Raw genomic sequence first — 15792 nt, 5'->3', positions numbered from 1 at the left:
TTTTCTTCCATATTACTCTTTCACACCCAGTAGCAATCTTCTTTTCTTTGGTTTCATTCTCTGTCTCACTGGGGATGTGGGAGTGGTCTATGGGATGGCTGACTGGTCAGCAATAATTCTCTTGTGGAGAATCCAGAGACAAGGTAGCAAGTTTCAAAATGGAATTCATTGTATTGCAGCATCAGTACAATCACGGAAAACTGAGAATTCTGATGTCACTTTATTCACAAGGTTAAAAAAGTATATAATGTGGCAAAAAATTTTTAGGGTTTAAAAAATAGTAATATCCTTTTTCCCTTCATGAGCCATGTCTTTAAAAAATATAAAATATGCTAAAACTTAAAAAAAAAAAAAACCTTGAAGTGACTGAAATCTTTACGTAAGAAATATTTACTTTACTTACTGGAAGATGGAAGTCATAGATAACAAGAAATAGCAGCATTTCTCCTTCTCTCTCTCTCCTCTCTCATATACATACATACATACCTACTCAATACTCATTTTCAATGGTACATCTTAAATTTGAAATCCTTTATTTTTCTCATAATATAAGCCTTAAGATAGTAGAGGGAAAAGATAATAAGCATGAAAACTCCATAAAGTATAAATCAGCTTTTTCCTTCATATTATATCAGAGATCTTTCTTTAATTTAATAAGAGTAATTCTAGACAAACCACAATGCAGTGCAGGTAATGTGGGTTCTGGAAATGTAGCCTGATATCATAGCAATTTACTGAGGGTTACGTCAAACCTGAGGATGTGCTCAGTCTGTCATGCTTTATTGCTTAATTAGCAAGTTGTCAAAAACCAACACCATATAACTCCAGTGATTCTTTTTTTCACCTATTCACTTACTTTTTATTGGAATAATGAGCTGTGGAATGACAGGAAGTATCTTGTTTCCCCCATGTTCCAGCATGTCATGGATTCCTTGTCGAGCAAAAAACTCATAGGGAAATGTCATCTCACAAAGCCCATCAAAAAACAGAGGCAGATAGTGATGGTAATCCAGCTTTTCGATCTCTACCTGAAAATAGAAATAGAAGAAATAAAAAATAAAAATAGCGATCAAAAGTTATCAGGAAAATAAAGCCAATGAAAATCTATTATTTGCCTGGAAGGAGCAAGAGGCAAAACATTTTATTAAGATTTTAAGAACTAAGTCTAAATGACTTAGGTCATTGTAAGATGCAGCATATGATTATATTAGCAAAGAGTTTCTGTCACTAACCTTTAATCTCAAAGTATACGCTTTGAAATAATTCATTTGAAGATTCCTTTGGACACCTAATACTTTTATGAAATTTCGGTTTACACTTTATTATTTGGTACAAAATTGCACCTGTCAAAATTCTTTGAGAAGTAGAGAAGTTTGGAAACTAGAAAAATTAACTGCAATGGTAAAAAAAAAAACCAAAACAAAACAAGTTGGAAACTAGCATCTGATTTTTAAAAATAACACAATAGAGAATACACATTGAATTGGGTGAAATGTGGAGACAGTATTTTATCTCAAGCAAAACTCAAGCTCTTAAAAGTAATGACAGGCTGAAAAGTTCTAGTAACTTTCTCCTCAATTCATTTGCCCGCTGCCTTCCGCATCTTATTCTTCTTACTCATCATTTTCAAAAAAATACTTCCTACCCTAGAGGCCATTCTTTGTCAAATGAGGGTTGTTGAAATTGGCACTGGAGCATGCCTGTGCTTCCTCATTAGATAGTCAAGGAAATGAGGCAGCTATCCCCAGGAGCAATTGGGAAGCCAGTATGCTTGTACATGTAGGTCTTTGCAGTTCAAAGCAAGGAATTAGACCTGAGATTATGTGACAGTCTACTTTATGCAACAGTTTATGCAGAGTAATAGAAAGAACTAGGCATCAAGAGGCTTGCATTGTAGTTCTGGTCATGACACAGTGACCTTAAACAAGTCACTAAACTCCTTATAGACTTCAGTTTCCTCTTGTGCCAAATAAAACAAAAGAACTAAATGATCTCTAAGGTTTCTGCTAGTTTGAAATTTCTACGATTCTATGATAAAAGCTAATCTTCGTTCAGTGTGAAGCAGTTTAGCAAACAATAATAAAAAGAAAAATAAATAATGGAAAAATAATAAGAATACAAAATAAAATCCTACTACTGTTGTTAATTTGTTGTGGAAAGGATTCTGAAACATTCTTTCAGATTTGGTACTACATTTAGAATCTATGAAATATCCTCTGAAATCATTATATTGACAAATTTAAAATTTATGATCACTTAGAATAATCTGAAGGGTTTTTTTTTAAAGTATTAAATAATGAAGCTAGAATTCCTCATTTCTACACAATCTATTTGGCTTCTTCTATTCTGGAGAAAGTCTCATGATTTCGTCAAAAAACTGAGAATTTTCTCTCCTCCATATTTCTGATGCACATTCAGTCAAGTACCAGATGAGGTACTTGACTTCTCTTCCTATGGCATTATCTAAGTCTGTGGCTTCCTTTTGGCCCTTTCTCTGCCAAGGAAACGACTCCCTGGTCACATTTCTTTGGGGTTTCTGATATTTCCTTTTTGGCAGCCTGTCTGCTTTCATTTTCTTCCTGCTAAAATATGGCATAAAGGTATCTGCCAAAACCATCTCTATTAAACACTTCTCAGATAACACACGAATGGCACTTTTGATTCAGACCCAAGTTATCTTCCTAGATGTCTCACCTTTCACAACTCCCTTTCCGCACAAACCACACTCCAGGCACAGCAACTTTACCAGCTACTCATTCTCCTTCAAATGAGATATTCTAAGGGTGTGTGGGGGTAGGGGAGTGTCAATAATCTATTGCCTGCATCTGGGCCCTCATGAGGTCTTGAGCTATTCAAGTGAAGGTGCATCAGGTGGTGATGACACCCTCCTTTTGGATTGTGGAACTTATCAGGTCATGGTACTTTGATTACATTTACAACTTCCATTAAAAAAAACAATTATATAAAAAATGTCACTCAAGACACTGTAGTCATTAGTGAGTGTATAATGATGGGATATTTCTGTCACAAAAAAGGATTTGAGGTGTATTGTGAGACAAGTTTGATAAATGCTTTCCATTGCTTCCCAGGCACTCTGCCTTCATTTCAGGTGGCTGTTGCCCAGTGATTATTGGGACAGTATCTAATTAGGCACTGTGAGGAGATGTGCTTTAAGAATAGAAAACTGATTGAAGTAGGGAGGGATAGATCACTTACACTCAACTTATTTTCATTTTATTAAAAATACCTTATCTTAATGACAGCATGTAAAATAGTTTCACTTTCAAAAAAACCATGAAATATTGCAGTTAAAGTAGCATTTAAAGGGAGGGAAACCCACCTAATTACAATTAACTATAACTACTGAGTACATTCTCTATAGTATTGTAAGATATGTTATAATTTTATAAAATGGATTTAATATTAAGTCATAGCACAATAAGGTTTTGAATAGTGATTTTCATAGGAAAATTTTGGATTATTTGGTAACTGCTTTTTAAAAATATCAATGATAGCTAGCATTCATATAGTACTTTAAGCTTTACAGAGCCATCTTACTTGTTCCTAACAACAATCCTGGGAGGTAAAGGCTATTAGAATTCCCATTTTACATATGAGGAAACTGAGAACCAAAGAAATTAAATGGTTGGCCTGGGGTCATACTGGTAGTAAGTGTCTGAGGCAAGATTGGAACTACAGTTTTCCTGACTCCAAGTCCAACACTCAATGCACTGTGCCATTTAGCTGTCTAAAAAGCAGCTTAGCTTAGTACTAATTGACAAATCATTCATGAGTGTGGTGTAGGGGAAAGGACCCTGGATTTAGTCCTAGAAGATGCTTATTCAAGATCCAAGTCCAGTACTTACTACTAATGTGATTATTGGCAAGTCATTCAACCTGTCAGAGCCTTAGTCTCCTCAACTGAAAATAGTATAGTAATACTAGTGCTACCCATCCTCACAATTGGGGAAAGTGTTTAGCAAAATATAAAACACTATATAGTAGCACAGTGGATACAGTTCTGGACCTGGAATCAGAGAGATCTGAGTTCAAACCTGGCCTCCCATGCTCTCTGGATACGTAACCCTGGGCAAGTTGCTTAATTGCAACTCAGTTTCCTCATCTGTAAAGTGGGGATAATAATAGCACCTACCTCCTTCCAGGGTGTTAGGGAGATGAAATGAGTTATTTGTGAAGCATTCTGTAAACCTTGAGCTGCTATACAAGTGCTAATTACTATGATTATTATTACAAATCTTTTACTGCTGTGCCTTTTTAAGAAGGGGAAGTGACTATGGGTTCTCAAACTCTGAAAAGAGTGTAAGGTTAGGGAAGTTCTACCCAAACTGAGAAGGCTTTGAAAACGTGTTGGGAGTACTGCCTGAAGATAAGTGTAGTCGTGTGAATATAGGAAGGAGGTGTGTCAGATGTAGATTGGCCCCTAGGTGATGATAATGGTCACTGGGCCAATAGAACATTCTAAAGGGATGTATAATATGAACCAAAAATATCCTTAAATTGATTTGGGGCATCAACTTCACTTCTCTAATTTTAATTTTTCAATTAGTTTTATAAAGGGTTAATTAAATACTTAAAACATACACAGAAATGGGCAGAAGTATATTTAGAAGACAGAAACAAGACAATTTGGGAATTATAGCAATACATTAAAAAAAAAACTTAAGGTAAGTAGAGAAGATGAGTGGTGTCATCTACAATATTTATTTTCTGTACTTTGTATATGGAAATGATCCAGTTTGTTGCTTTGTCAAATAAAAGTGTCGTGGTCCTTCATGCTAAATTTAATCTGTCTTCATTTTAGAGGCAATCTGATGTAAAACCCTGAACTAACAACCCACTCTGGGTTCCATGCTGGCACAGAGGTGACCTTATGCTCTTAAAGGTTGTGAGAGTGGAGTATAAGCCCTGCTACACTGGAAACATTTGAGTAGAGACCCAGAATGTCTCTCATTCAGCAATCAAGAAAAATAAAACATCCTACAGTAGTGTCTGTTCTACGCCTCTCCCCCTACCCCATTTTCCTTGTGATCCATATAATTCCAACATACCCCAATATTTGAAATACTGATCCCAAACCCTATGAGTGAATATTAACCTGTCTACTATCCCTATAATAAATCTTAGAGTCTAGAAATTGGCTCAGGAGAGTCAAGATTTAAGTAAAAATCTGGATAATGAAACAACAGCTTTAATTTAAAACAAACTTTAACTGCAAAAAATAGCTTTCTTCTTTCCTTTTATGTGAAAACCTTTATGTATATGAACCACCTATTCAGAAAATCTCTCTTGGTTTCTGGAAAAATTCCTCAGAATCCAGTCAAAGACATGAGAAAAGGCCCTTCACTGTATGAGAACAGAAGAGTCAAATCATGTGGAAAGACAGACTCTTTCCTCCTTTTTTTCCTTAACAATCTAAATTAACTAAAAGGTTTAATTATCTCCAAGTGTAAAACTAGGAGCAGAAACAAGCAATATCTTTCTTTATAATCAATCACTGCCCTGTTGCTATTTGTCCTTCATTTTCAAAGAAGACTTAATGACATCCCAATGTTGGGTTGGTGGATAAAATAGTGGATGACAAGTGACTTGTGCATCAGTTGGATTTAAGTGAGGCAGGGTCAAAGTCCATTGTCAGGACAAAAGTCAGGACAATTGGTGACAGTCCAGGATGCAGTGGATGACCTTAGTGTCTCTGATGTCTTACTAAGCTCTAAGCACTCCATATAGCTTCCTTCAGTTGCTTTCATGGCTGTTAGAACAAATTGTTCTCCTCTGTCCATAATGGAGGGCGCCAAGGGAAGTCTCCACGTGTTTGGGTAGATGTCCCCCATAACTCACTAAAGACTTTAAAGTCTGTTGGTTATTCCCAATCTGGTTTAGGCCTTCTGCCAAGATGGTTTACCAGGATGCGGCCACTGTGCATACTACATCATCTTGCGATCACAGGTAAGAACAGGGTGACATGGACACCAAAGGTAAGTGAGAAGCCTTGGCAGGCCCTCTCACCACAGCTCTTAGTCCTTCCTGAACATGTCATACACCATGAGTGAATATATTTACCTATTATTCCTATAATAAGCCTTAGAATCTAGGAATTGGCAGTAGAGTTAAGATTTAAATATAAAATTCAGATCAAAAACTGTTTTAATTTATAACTTCAACTGCCAAAAATAGCTTTGTTCTTTGTTTTTATGCAAAAACTTTTATGTGCTATTGACCAGCTGTTCAGAAGACATTTCTTGGTCCCTGGAAAAGTTCCTCAGAATACAGCCAAGGACATGAGAAAAAGCCCTAGACTCCATGAGAACAAGATGAACAAACCTACAGTCAACCATGTGTAAAGCCAGACTCCCTTTATTCCTCAATTCTCTAAGTTAATTACAAGTTTCAAATATTTCCAAGTGTAGCACTAGAAGCAGAAATAAGCAATACCTTTATTTACAACCAATAAATGCCCTAGAGCCTCCCGGAGCTGAGGAAAAGTAAGGAAATATGACTGATGCATATCAGAGAAGGGACTACAGGAAAAAAATCACCTCAGGAAGTCATCTTTGTTGCTTCCCTCCCCTGTTCCTGTGAAATGATCTGACATCTCCAGATGGAGATTTAAGGACCTACAGTATTCCCCATTCCCAGCCTTTCTCAGACTTCTATCAACAGTAAAAATATTTTTCAACGCATCCCATTTGTTAAATTTTGTATATGTTTTCTCTTACTTAACCTAGCATCAACACTGATTTATCATAAAAATTCACACATTTAGAGAGGCATTTGCTACTCAATGTAGGAAATAAAATGTGTAGAAAATTTTTATTTTCTTTTTCATTCTAAGAAAAATCCTTTAGATCCAGAAATAATGGCTAGTAGGTGATAATTTTTTTAAATTTTCAAGAATTCATGAATAAAACTATTAAGCCATAGAGGGATTATGATTTGCATTGGTGGAAGGAGTAGCCATATCACTGAAGCACTGATAAAAATTAATTCCATGTTATCCATATTATCAGTATTCCATATTATTCAATTAATTCCACATGTGGCCTAGAACACAAATAATGTATTGCATTTCATCATCTCAACTTATAAGATTATGACATTGTTTTGAGTTCTCAACATTTCTTCTCTGTTCTCTATATACTTTAACTGTGATATCCATATACTTCAGACTGTCATGCTATTTACCCAATGAGTAATTATTCTTACAAAGCCTCTTACTAGAGACATTTTCACAATTGGTACTTTCAGAGGAAGACTTAGGTGATAAAAGAAAAGAAAAGCTTGAAAACAAATTTGATTACATATCTTACTGCTGATTTTTCCTTTGATGACATATTACAGATGAATAAGTATAAACACAATTTTTGGAAAATACTCAAGTATATAGTTTTAGGAAATTGTTTTAATTTTGTCACCACTAGAAGAGAATAGAGATATGCAAAGAGAATACCTAAGGAGTATTCTCTTTCCAGTTATCATGTATTATCCAGGAGACTCATTGACTGCTATTGTGGAAATATGCATTTTTTAGATAATAAAGGTTAAACATGCATAAATTCTGGCTCTGCTTGCAACTGACATTTAGGCAGTTGTCTTGGTAATATTTTTTATAGAATCTTGGGCTAAGTTTATTTTATAAAATAATTTAATTCTTCATTCCCAAATACATATTTAAGTTGCTTAGTGATACTCATATTCTAGCTGGAAAGGATCATCCTCATTCACCACCATTTAAATAGAATGTATGAATGGAAGTTCAAATGCAAGTCTGATGTTGCCTCCTGGCATCTTTCCTACCACTTGAAATTTCTGGCCTGAGTTTGCCCTTTAGATTATATAATTTTGTCTTTAAGAGGAAAACAAAAGAAAGAAAATAAAGGGAAAGCAAAAACACTCAAAACACTCTAGCCAGTGCAATTATCTTTCCATTTCATAGAAACAAGATATTCATGGTAGAAGTTGTAAGGACACTTGGAAAGTAGTTTTTTTTAGAGCAAATATTTCTAAATTCAAACAATCTATATATATTGATTTTACTATGTATGACTTTTGGCCCATTCACCGAATTCACGCCTTACATGTAGTAGAAAATCAATTATTTGTTGAATATATGTATGAATGAATGAATGTATAATACTTGTTTTTTTTGTTTGTTTTTGTCATTGTTTTTGTGATACCTGAAAAGATGTTAAAAGAAGCAGAGGAAAGATTCTAGAAACAAACATTGGATGAAATCTCTGAAAAATTGTTAGAAAGAAAAGGACGAAATTACAAAGGATAAGAAGACATACAGGGACTGTAATCTACCCCAGTGGAAGGAGTCCTTGAACCTGTGAAAACAATAAAATATTAAAAAATCAAAGGAATCCTCTAGTTTGGTAAGTAAATCAGTGCTATGGAGAATGAAATAGCACTTTGTTGATTTGAGCATTTTCTGAAAATCAGTAACCATCAGTGTGATGGTATTATTATAACCCAAATTCTGTGATAAGGAAAAAATTGAGATAATATATGTCAGGTCAAGACAATTTTGCTGCTTTTGGTCAAAGACCTTTGCAAGAGTTACAGAAAAAAGGGTGGATATAAATAATGCAAGCTTTCAAAATATAAGTTCCAAACCCCTCCAGACTCTTTGAAATTCACAAGGTCCTCCAGCCAATTCATGGGAAGAAGGAATGAGACCTAGGTGGAGGCTAAAGCCCTCACAAGTGGTTCTCCGTGTCAAACTATAGTTCCTAGCTATTTTTGTCTTTCGATTATTTCCTTTTAAATATATATATGTATATATATATATGTATGTATTGCTATTTTATTCCTTTGCTATATGGCCTTAAGACCTTACTTTGATTCTTTGTGCCATGGTATGCCAAAATTTCCTAGAATTTCTTTCAGCTAGTTCTGCTGTTAAAAGCAGCGGTAGAACTGAAGGATCATAGAACAATGAATCCAGATCATTTCTGGGTTGAAAGAAACCCTATCTGGCAGATACCAACATTTTCCAGTGATGTACTTTGATGTAGATTAATATATATTTATGTAAAATATATTTATGTAAAACAATGACTAGCCTTTGAAGCTTCTTTGACTTCAACAATAAAAATTTAATAGAGGAAACAGAAAACAGTGGCTTTTCCATTTGGGGGATGATGGTACTTTAAAATAACTTTTAAAAAATCCATTTTAAAAGATCCATTTTCAGACTAATGTTGACAGTATAGAAAAGGTGTATTTAGGGTTATTAATAACAATCTTGTCTCAGATTAATATACTGCCTTAAGGTTTTAAAAAGACACTTTCAATGCAATATCTCGTTTAATCTTCACAGCCTTGTGAACTATGTAGATGTATATTACTACCCCCATTTTACAGATGAAGAAAAATGGAAACTTAAACTTCCATTATAAAATCCTCTGTTTGGCTTTTAAGGACCTTCACAATCTGGCCTCTTCCTATCTTTCCAATTTTACTTTACATTACTCCTGTCTACATACTATAAGATCCAGGATCCAGCTATATTGGTCTATTTATTTATATATTGGTCCCTTGATGGCAGGGACTGTATTTTTATCCTTTCTTTTTGTCCCCAGCATTTAGCACAGTACCTGGCATGATAGATGGATAGATAGGTATAGATGGACAGATATACATACATACATACATACATTATAGACAGATAGATGTGTAAATGAATAGAATAATTCTATGTAAAGGAATTGGAATTTCTCTTCTTCACTCAAAATTCAGTGCTTTATCCACTCCAGAATGCTTCCTCCCTAGAGTAAACCATGATGGCCTTTGCTGTCAATACAGTATCTTGGTACAAAATTCAATCAAAACTATGTCCATTTTTTAAGCACACACAACACATATAAGAACACCCCAAAACTCTTATTTTAGTCTTATTTATCATATCTTCAGAAATAAACTTTTGTTCACTATTTAAGTACCATAGTAAGTGAGTTTCTCTGCTGGTAAATACAATCTTTGCACTGTAGACTGCTTGGACTTTTGTTAAATCCACATTAGTGACACATGGAGAAATATACAGGGTTGTGTTCCAGTAAAGGGCATCTTAAAGGACAAGAACAAAGCATAGTTTTTAATGTTCCTGTACTTGTTTTATTTGTCACAAGAACTGAGTTGTTAAAAAGTCACACGAAATACTTTTTAGAAAAAGAAATGTTCCTTTTAGATCAGTGAAGTTTATACAGAAAATGTGTAAACTTGAAGTCCTAGCCTTTCCCCCATTTTGTTCTTCAGTGACCTCATTTGGGGTTTTCTTGGCAAAGATGCTGAAGAGGTTTGCCATTTCCTTGTCTAACTCATTTTACAGATAAGAAAACAGAAACAAACAGAGTTACGTGACTTGCCCAGGGTCACACAGCTAGCAAGTGTCTAAGGCCGTATTTGGACTCAGGAAGATGAGTTTTCCTGACTCCAAGACCAGTAGTCTATCTACTGTGCCACCTCACTGCCCCCTTGGGTGTATTTTTTGAACTATTTATAAAAATAACACTAGATTGGAATCACAGGACCTAGTTTTCACCTAGATACTGATTCTGATTATCTCTGTGACCTTGGGCAAGCCACTTAAAGCCTCAAAAGTTCAGTTTTCCTACTTGAAAACAAAAGGACAGACTAGATGATTTCTAAGATAACCTCCAGCTCTATGGACATGTTTTCTCATTGTTTAAATAATAAGAACTTATATTGTACAGAATTTTACAGTTTACAAAAGCATCACCTTACAGTACTACTCATTTGATTCTTAAACTTTGTGAGCAAAGTAAAACATTTATTACTGTAATATTTCAATGATCTCTTTGTCAGTGTGGCTGATCCCTCCACCTATGGAGATCACAGACTTCTGATCCATTGGTACAGTTCTCTGAATTACTGTGGCCAAATACTTCATCACTCAGTGATGCTAACGATCATTTGAAGGTATGATTCTATAAACTTAGCCAGACTCATCCTCCAGCAACATAGAATCTGTTACTTGGCCTTCCATCAAAGCTTATTGGCTTTTCAGAATAATCCAGATCTGAATTTCAGGGAAGGAGAGTTGGTATTATTATTTCCACATAGTTCTAAAGGAAACAGAGTCTAAGACAGGCTAAAGTACTCACTTAGGATCACATAATTAATAAGTTGTATAGCCAAACCCTTTGTACCCCTTTGTACTCAAGTATATTGACTTTAGGTGTACCTAAGTGGAGAAGTGGATAGAATGCTGGGCCTGGACTCAGGAAGACACATCGTCCTGAATTCAATTCTGATCTCACACACTAGGCATGAGACTTGAGCAAGTCATTTAACCTTATTTGCCTCAATTTCTTCATCTGTAAAATGAGTTGGAGAAGGAAATGGCAAATGTATCTATTATCCTTGCCAAGAAAATGTCAAATGTGGTTGTGAAGATAGGACACAACTGAAAAATGACTGAAACAACAAACATATTGACCTTTCCACTACCCCATGCTGCCTAATATTTCTTATTCTGTTAGGATTTGAGGGACAGTCAAGATTTATCATCCATTGCTCTGTCTAAACTTATATGGCCTATTTTCTTTTCCACTGAGCATTCTAGTCTTTTTTCCAATTTTACTTCCTCCTAATCATAGTACATTTTTACAACCCCAATTTAAATAAAGCTTAAGGTCTTAGTTCAATCTCATTTTTTTTAAATCAAACACTTTAACAGCCACAGTTCAGTTTCAGTCATTCAGTCAAGAAGTATTCATTAAGTGCTTACTATATGACATGCTTACTATTTGCATCCTGGGCCATCTCCAGTCATCCTGAGGAATATCAGGTCACTGGATTCAGATGGCTCTGGAGGAGAAGTGAGGCTGGTGACCTGCCCAGTCCTCCTTCACTAAAAACAAAGTCAAGTGCAAGTCATGTCATCATTTCTCTGATGGCATGGTCTTCTTTAGCAAAGAAGGATGAATATGACTATATGAAAGACTATGCTAAGCAACTTAGATAGAGAGCAAAAATAGTCCCTGATTTTAAGAAAAACATAATCTAATCAGGTGGGGCAGCTAGGTGGTGCAATGGATAGAGCACTAGTGCAGGAGTCAGGAGGATCTGAGTTCAAATCTCATCTCAGACACTTGACGCTCACTAGCTGTGTGACCTTGGGCAAGTCACTTAACCCCAATTGCCTCAACCTGGGTCATCTCCAGTCATCCTGATGAATATCTAGTCACTGGATTCAGATGGCTCTGAAGGAGAAGTGAGGCTGGTGACCTGCACAGCCCTCCCTCACTCAAAACAAAGTCAAGTGCAAGTCATGTCAAAATTTCTCTGATGGCATGGTCTTCTTCAGCAACGAAGGATGAACACAATCTAATCAGGTGACAATCTGTAAACAATTATTGGCATACAAAATGTATACAGAGTAAATGCATAGTCATCTTAGATGGAAAGGCACTAACAGCTGGGAGGATTGAGGAAAAGACCTTGTATAAGGTAGGATTGAAGCTAAGTGTGAAGCTGGAAAGGAAAATGTGGCATTCAGGAGGGGGAGCAAACAAGGCATGAGGGCAGTCCTGGCAAAGACATGGAGATAGGAGATAGTGTCATATATAAGAAAAAGAAAAAAAAGTAGTCCGGAGAAATTATAGGATCTTTAGCAGGGAGAAAAATATAAGGAGGAGAAGAAAACCGAGCTCCCAAACAATAAGAAAAAAATACTGGAAGGAATTGTGTAGGAACCATGAGCTATAGGCAGTCAAGAGTTTATCATTTCAAAAAAAAAAGATTTAATTAATCTACACTGAGAACTCCCACCAATGTTTTAGATACACAAGATTTGTACTCAAAACTAATTTTAAAGAAAAGTAATTTTGCAAAAATTAGGCAAAATACAACAGTTTAAATTATCCCACTTAAAAATGAGGCTAATACAAACTGTACTGTATGTAGCTTATGTTTCAAAAAAAGGTTTTTCTAAAGAAAAAGATAATTTTAAGTGCTCTGATCCATATATATTATGCAGATTATCAGTGTGAGGGTAGGAGTCTATCACCACCCCAAATAATTACAGAAGGTTTAGATCTCAATTGAGTTAACCAATCATTTAAAAATAAACTAGGTATGAAAAAGTCTTTAATCAATTTGAAAAGTTCTTAGGAACTTTGGATCATTGGATGATGACAGACAGTACTACAGGAAATATCTTTTGATTGGTTGAAGATCAGTCCATATCTCTTGGGTTACAGTTTAAAACAGCAAACTAATTCAGAAGCAGTTATTACAATGGAAGAGAACTCCAAATTGGGGAGCTGGTAACTGCAGGCCCAGGAGAGGGGATTATTTAGAGGATATCTCTATCTTCCCTCTCTTGTCTCCATTGACCATGTTACCAGAGAGACTAGGATAATAGGAGACAACATTTCCAACTGGAAGTAGAGAGAGATAAACCAAGGTCAAGCAGATGATCTCCTGAGAAAAGGCAAACACAGAATTGATCATCCCCAGAGCAATCAAAATGTCTTAGCCTTCTATGGTTAATTGGTATGGGGTTGAATCACCAAAAGACTACAAAAGTATAGGGATAAGGGTAAAAAAATATTTCATGGTAATCCTTTGCTATATATAAGATAAATATGTACTATATTATATATAATGTCTATTTATGTATTATATTTGTATAAGTACGCATATGTGTATATATACCTACATTCTATATACTATATATGTACCTGGATATACACACATACACATCTGTGTGTGAGATACATACATACATACATATATATATATATATATATATGTTTCCTATATACAAATATCAAGAGGAAAAACAGAAATCCAATATGAACAAAATAAGTTTGAATGCCTCTAGCAACTTTTGGTAATACCTCAGTCTTATAATGTAAACAAAATGCTATTAGTGACAGCAACTAATTTTAGCTGATCGATTCAGCAAATATCAGCAGATTGATCCTGGAAATTTCAACAAATTGAAATATTAATCATATTAATGTTATATGGAATAAGGAACAACAAAGAAGCACACAAATTAAAACAATCCTTCTCTTTGGGGTTTAGATGTCATGACACAAAAGTGTTTTTCAGGCTGGATTTTGGTTCTGTTCAATGTATAATGGTTTAATGAATTTATGGCTAATTCTATAGAGTTGGTGAAATGTTATTCCCTTTTTAGGGCAGTTTTGCCTACATCTAGTTCAATGGGGGCTGCACAAGGCTTGCATAGGTTTGTGGAACCATGGAGTTGGTAACAATAATAAATGCCAGTGCTTTATGTGTGTCACTCCTCCCCCTCCTGCCAAGAGATGGGTCCATTCACACAGGAAACAAGCATGCCCCAATGGGCTGCCAGTATGATTCCTGCTCCTTCAGTGGGACGAGATCACTCTTGCTCCTAGTGTTTCTCAGAATCTATCAGTTGACTCTGCACAGTTTTGACATTTCATAGTAGAAGTATCTAGTGTAAGGGTGGGGGGAACCTGTGACCTTGAGGTCACATGTGGCCTTCTACATCCTTGAGTGAGACCTTTGGACTGACTCCAAGTTTTACAGAACAAATCCTTTTGTTAAGGGGATTTGTTCTGTGAAGTTTGGATTCAGTTAAAAGTTCACACTTGAGGACCTAGAGGGCCACATGTGACCTCAAGGCTGTAGGTTCATCACCCCTGATCTAATGTTTGACTCCCTTCCCTGTTTCCAACAACATCTCCAACAGTTTCACATAGCTTACAATCATCAACCCCTTCCTTTCTGACAGGTATCTGGATGCACTGAACACAACAAAGGCCACCAGGTCTTGACCATTTTGGATTCATTTGGCCAACTTGTCTCTGTTATGAGGACCTTGGCATTGTTTGAAGAAAGAAAACAAGATGGCCTATTTTAAGATTACTAGGCCCTTAAGGTCAATACTGCCAGGGACCAGTACCACTCTTCGTCACTCTTAACTTAGACAAGTTTCCACATTCACCAAAATAAACGATCAAGGGAAAAAACAAAACCAAAAAACCACCCTAGTCACTATTTGATGGGATGATGAATAGAAAAAACAAAAACCAAAAACAAACCAACCAAATAAACAAAAACAAACATCACTATCTGATGTTGCAATGAATAGATAAAGACTTCCAGATGCTGAAGAAACATAAAAAACTCAAACTCTTTGAAATCTATAATGCCACTGCTGTATTTAGGATTTTCTTAATGTTATCTTCTAGGACCTGCTGGATTGTGATATGGTGATCTACTCAGACCAGAGAGGAGAGAAGACAAAACTGGCCCAGGCACTTTTCTAAAAAATAGAGGTTCTTGTAGGAATTGAGCAGTACATAAGAAGACCAGAGTAGTGGAGTAAGGAGGCCAAGGGAGATCCCTTCTAGTGTAGGGATGGTGCTGTGGTGTGATAGAGAAAGTAAGTCAGAAGAGCAAGGAGTAGGGCTCAGGAGGGAAAATAAAGACAAAAGGAAGCAGCTGACAAGACTGTTATCACTTCTTCTGGTGTTAACTTGACACCCTTAATCCTCAACAACCTGAATAACTGATCTTCAGTAAATTAGAGAGGTAGATTTTTAAAGAGAGGGGCTGGGGAAAAGAGGGTTGTTACTGAATGTAATTAGTTTAATTACCTGCAAATAAATGTATTAACATTATAATTATAGAAAGCTTTCAGAGACTTCTGATAAGATTACACACTCTGGGAGGGAAGGGCTTATGCTAGTTCATCATTTTCCCCTTTGTGCCTATCATAATAACACCTTGCAATCAACCAATAGA

The 15792-nt window shown here is 35.7% G+C and overlaps 1 protein-coding gene and 1 long non-coding RNA gene across 3 annotated transcripts in view; one reads left to right on the top strand and one right to left on the bottom strand.

Moving 5' to 3' along the window:
- Positions 1–15792, bottom strand: part of PACRG (parkin coregulated) — a 583000-nt gene that overhangs the window by 279748 nt on the left and 287460 nt on the right. For both annotated transcript variants that reach the window (XM_072637723.1, XM_072637724.1), the window contains exon 3: positions 857–1028. In XM_072637723.1, coding sequence (XP_072493824.1) covers positions 857–1028 — 172 coding nt within the window. The remainder of the gene's footprint in view (positions 1–856; positions 1029–15792) is intronic.
- Positions 3912–15680, top strand: LOC140522372 (uncharacterized). The gene is made up of 4 exons (XR_011973320.1): positions 3912–4685; positions 5902–5967; positions 8204–8396; positions 15237–15680. It is a non-coding gene; the product is annotated as an uncharacterized lncRNA (long non-coding RNA).

This window comes from Notamacropus eugenii, chromosome 2 (genome assembly GCF_028372415.1).
Source record: "Notamacropus eugenii isolate mMacEug1 chromosome 2, mMacEug1.pri_v2, whole genome shotgun sequence".
NCBI classification, from domain to species: domain Eukaryota; kingdom Metazoa; phylum Chordata; class Mammalia; order Diprotodontia; family Macropodidae; genus Notamacropus; species Notamacropus eugenii.
This window is presented reverse-complemented; position numbering and strand designations above follow the sequence as displayed.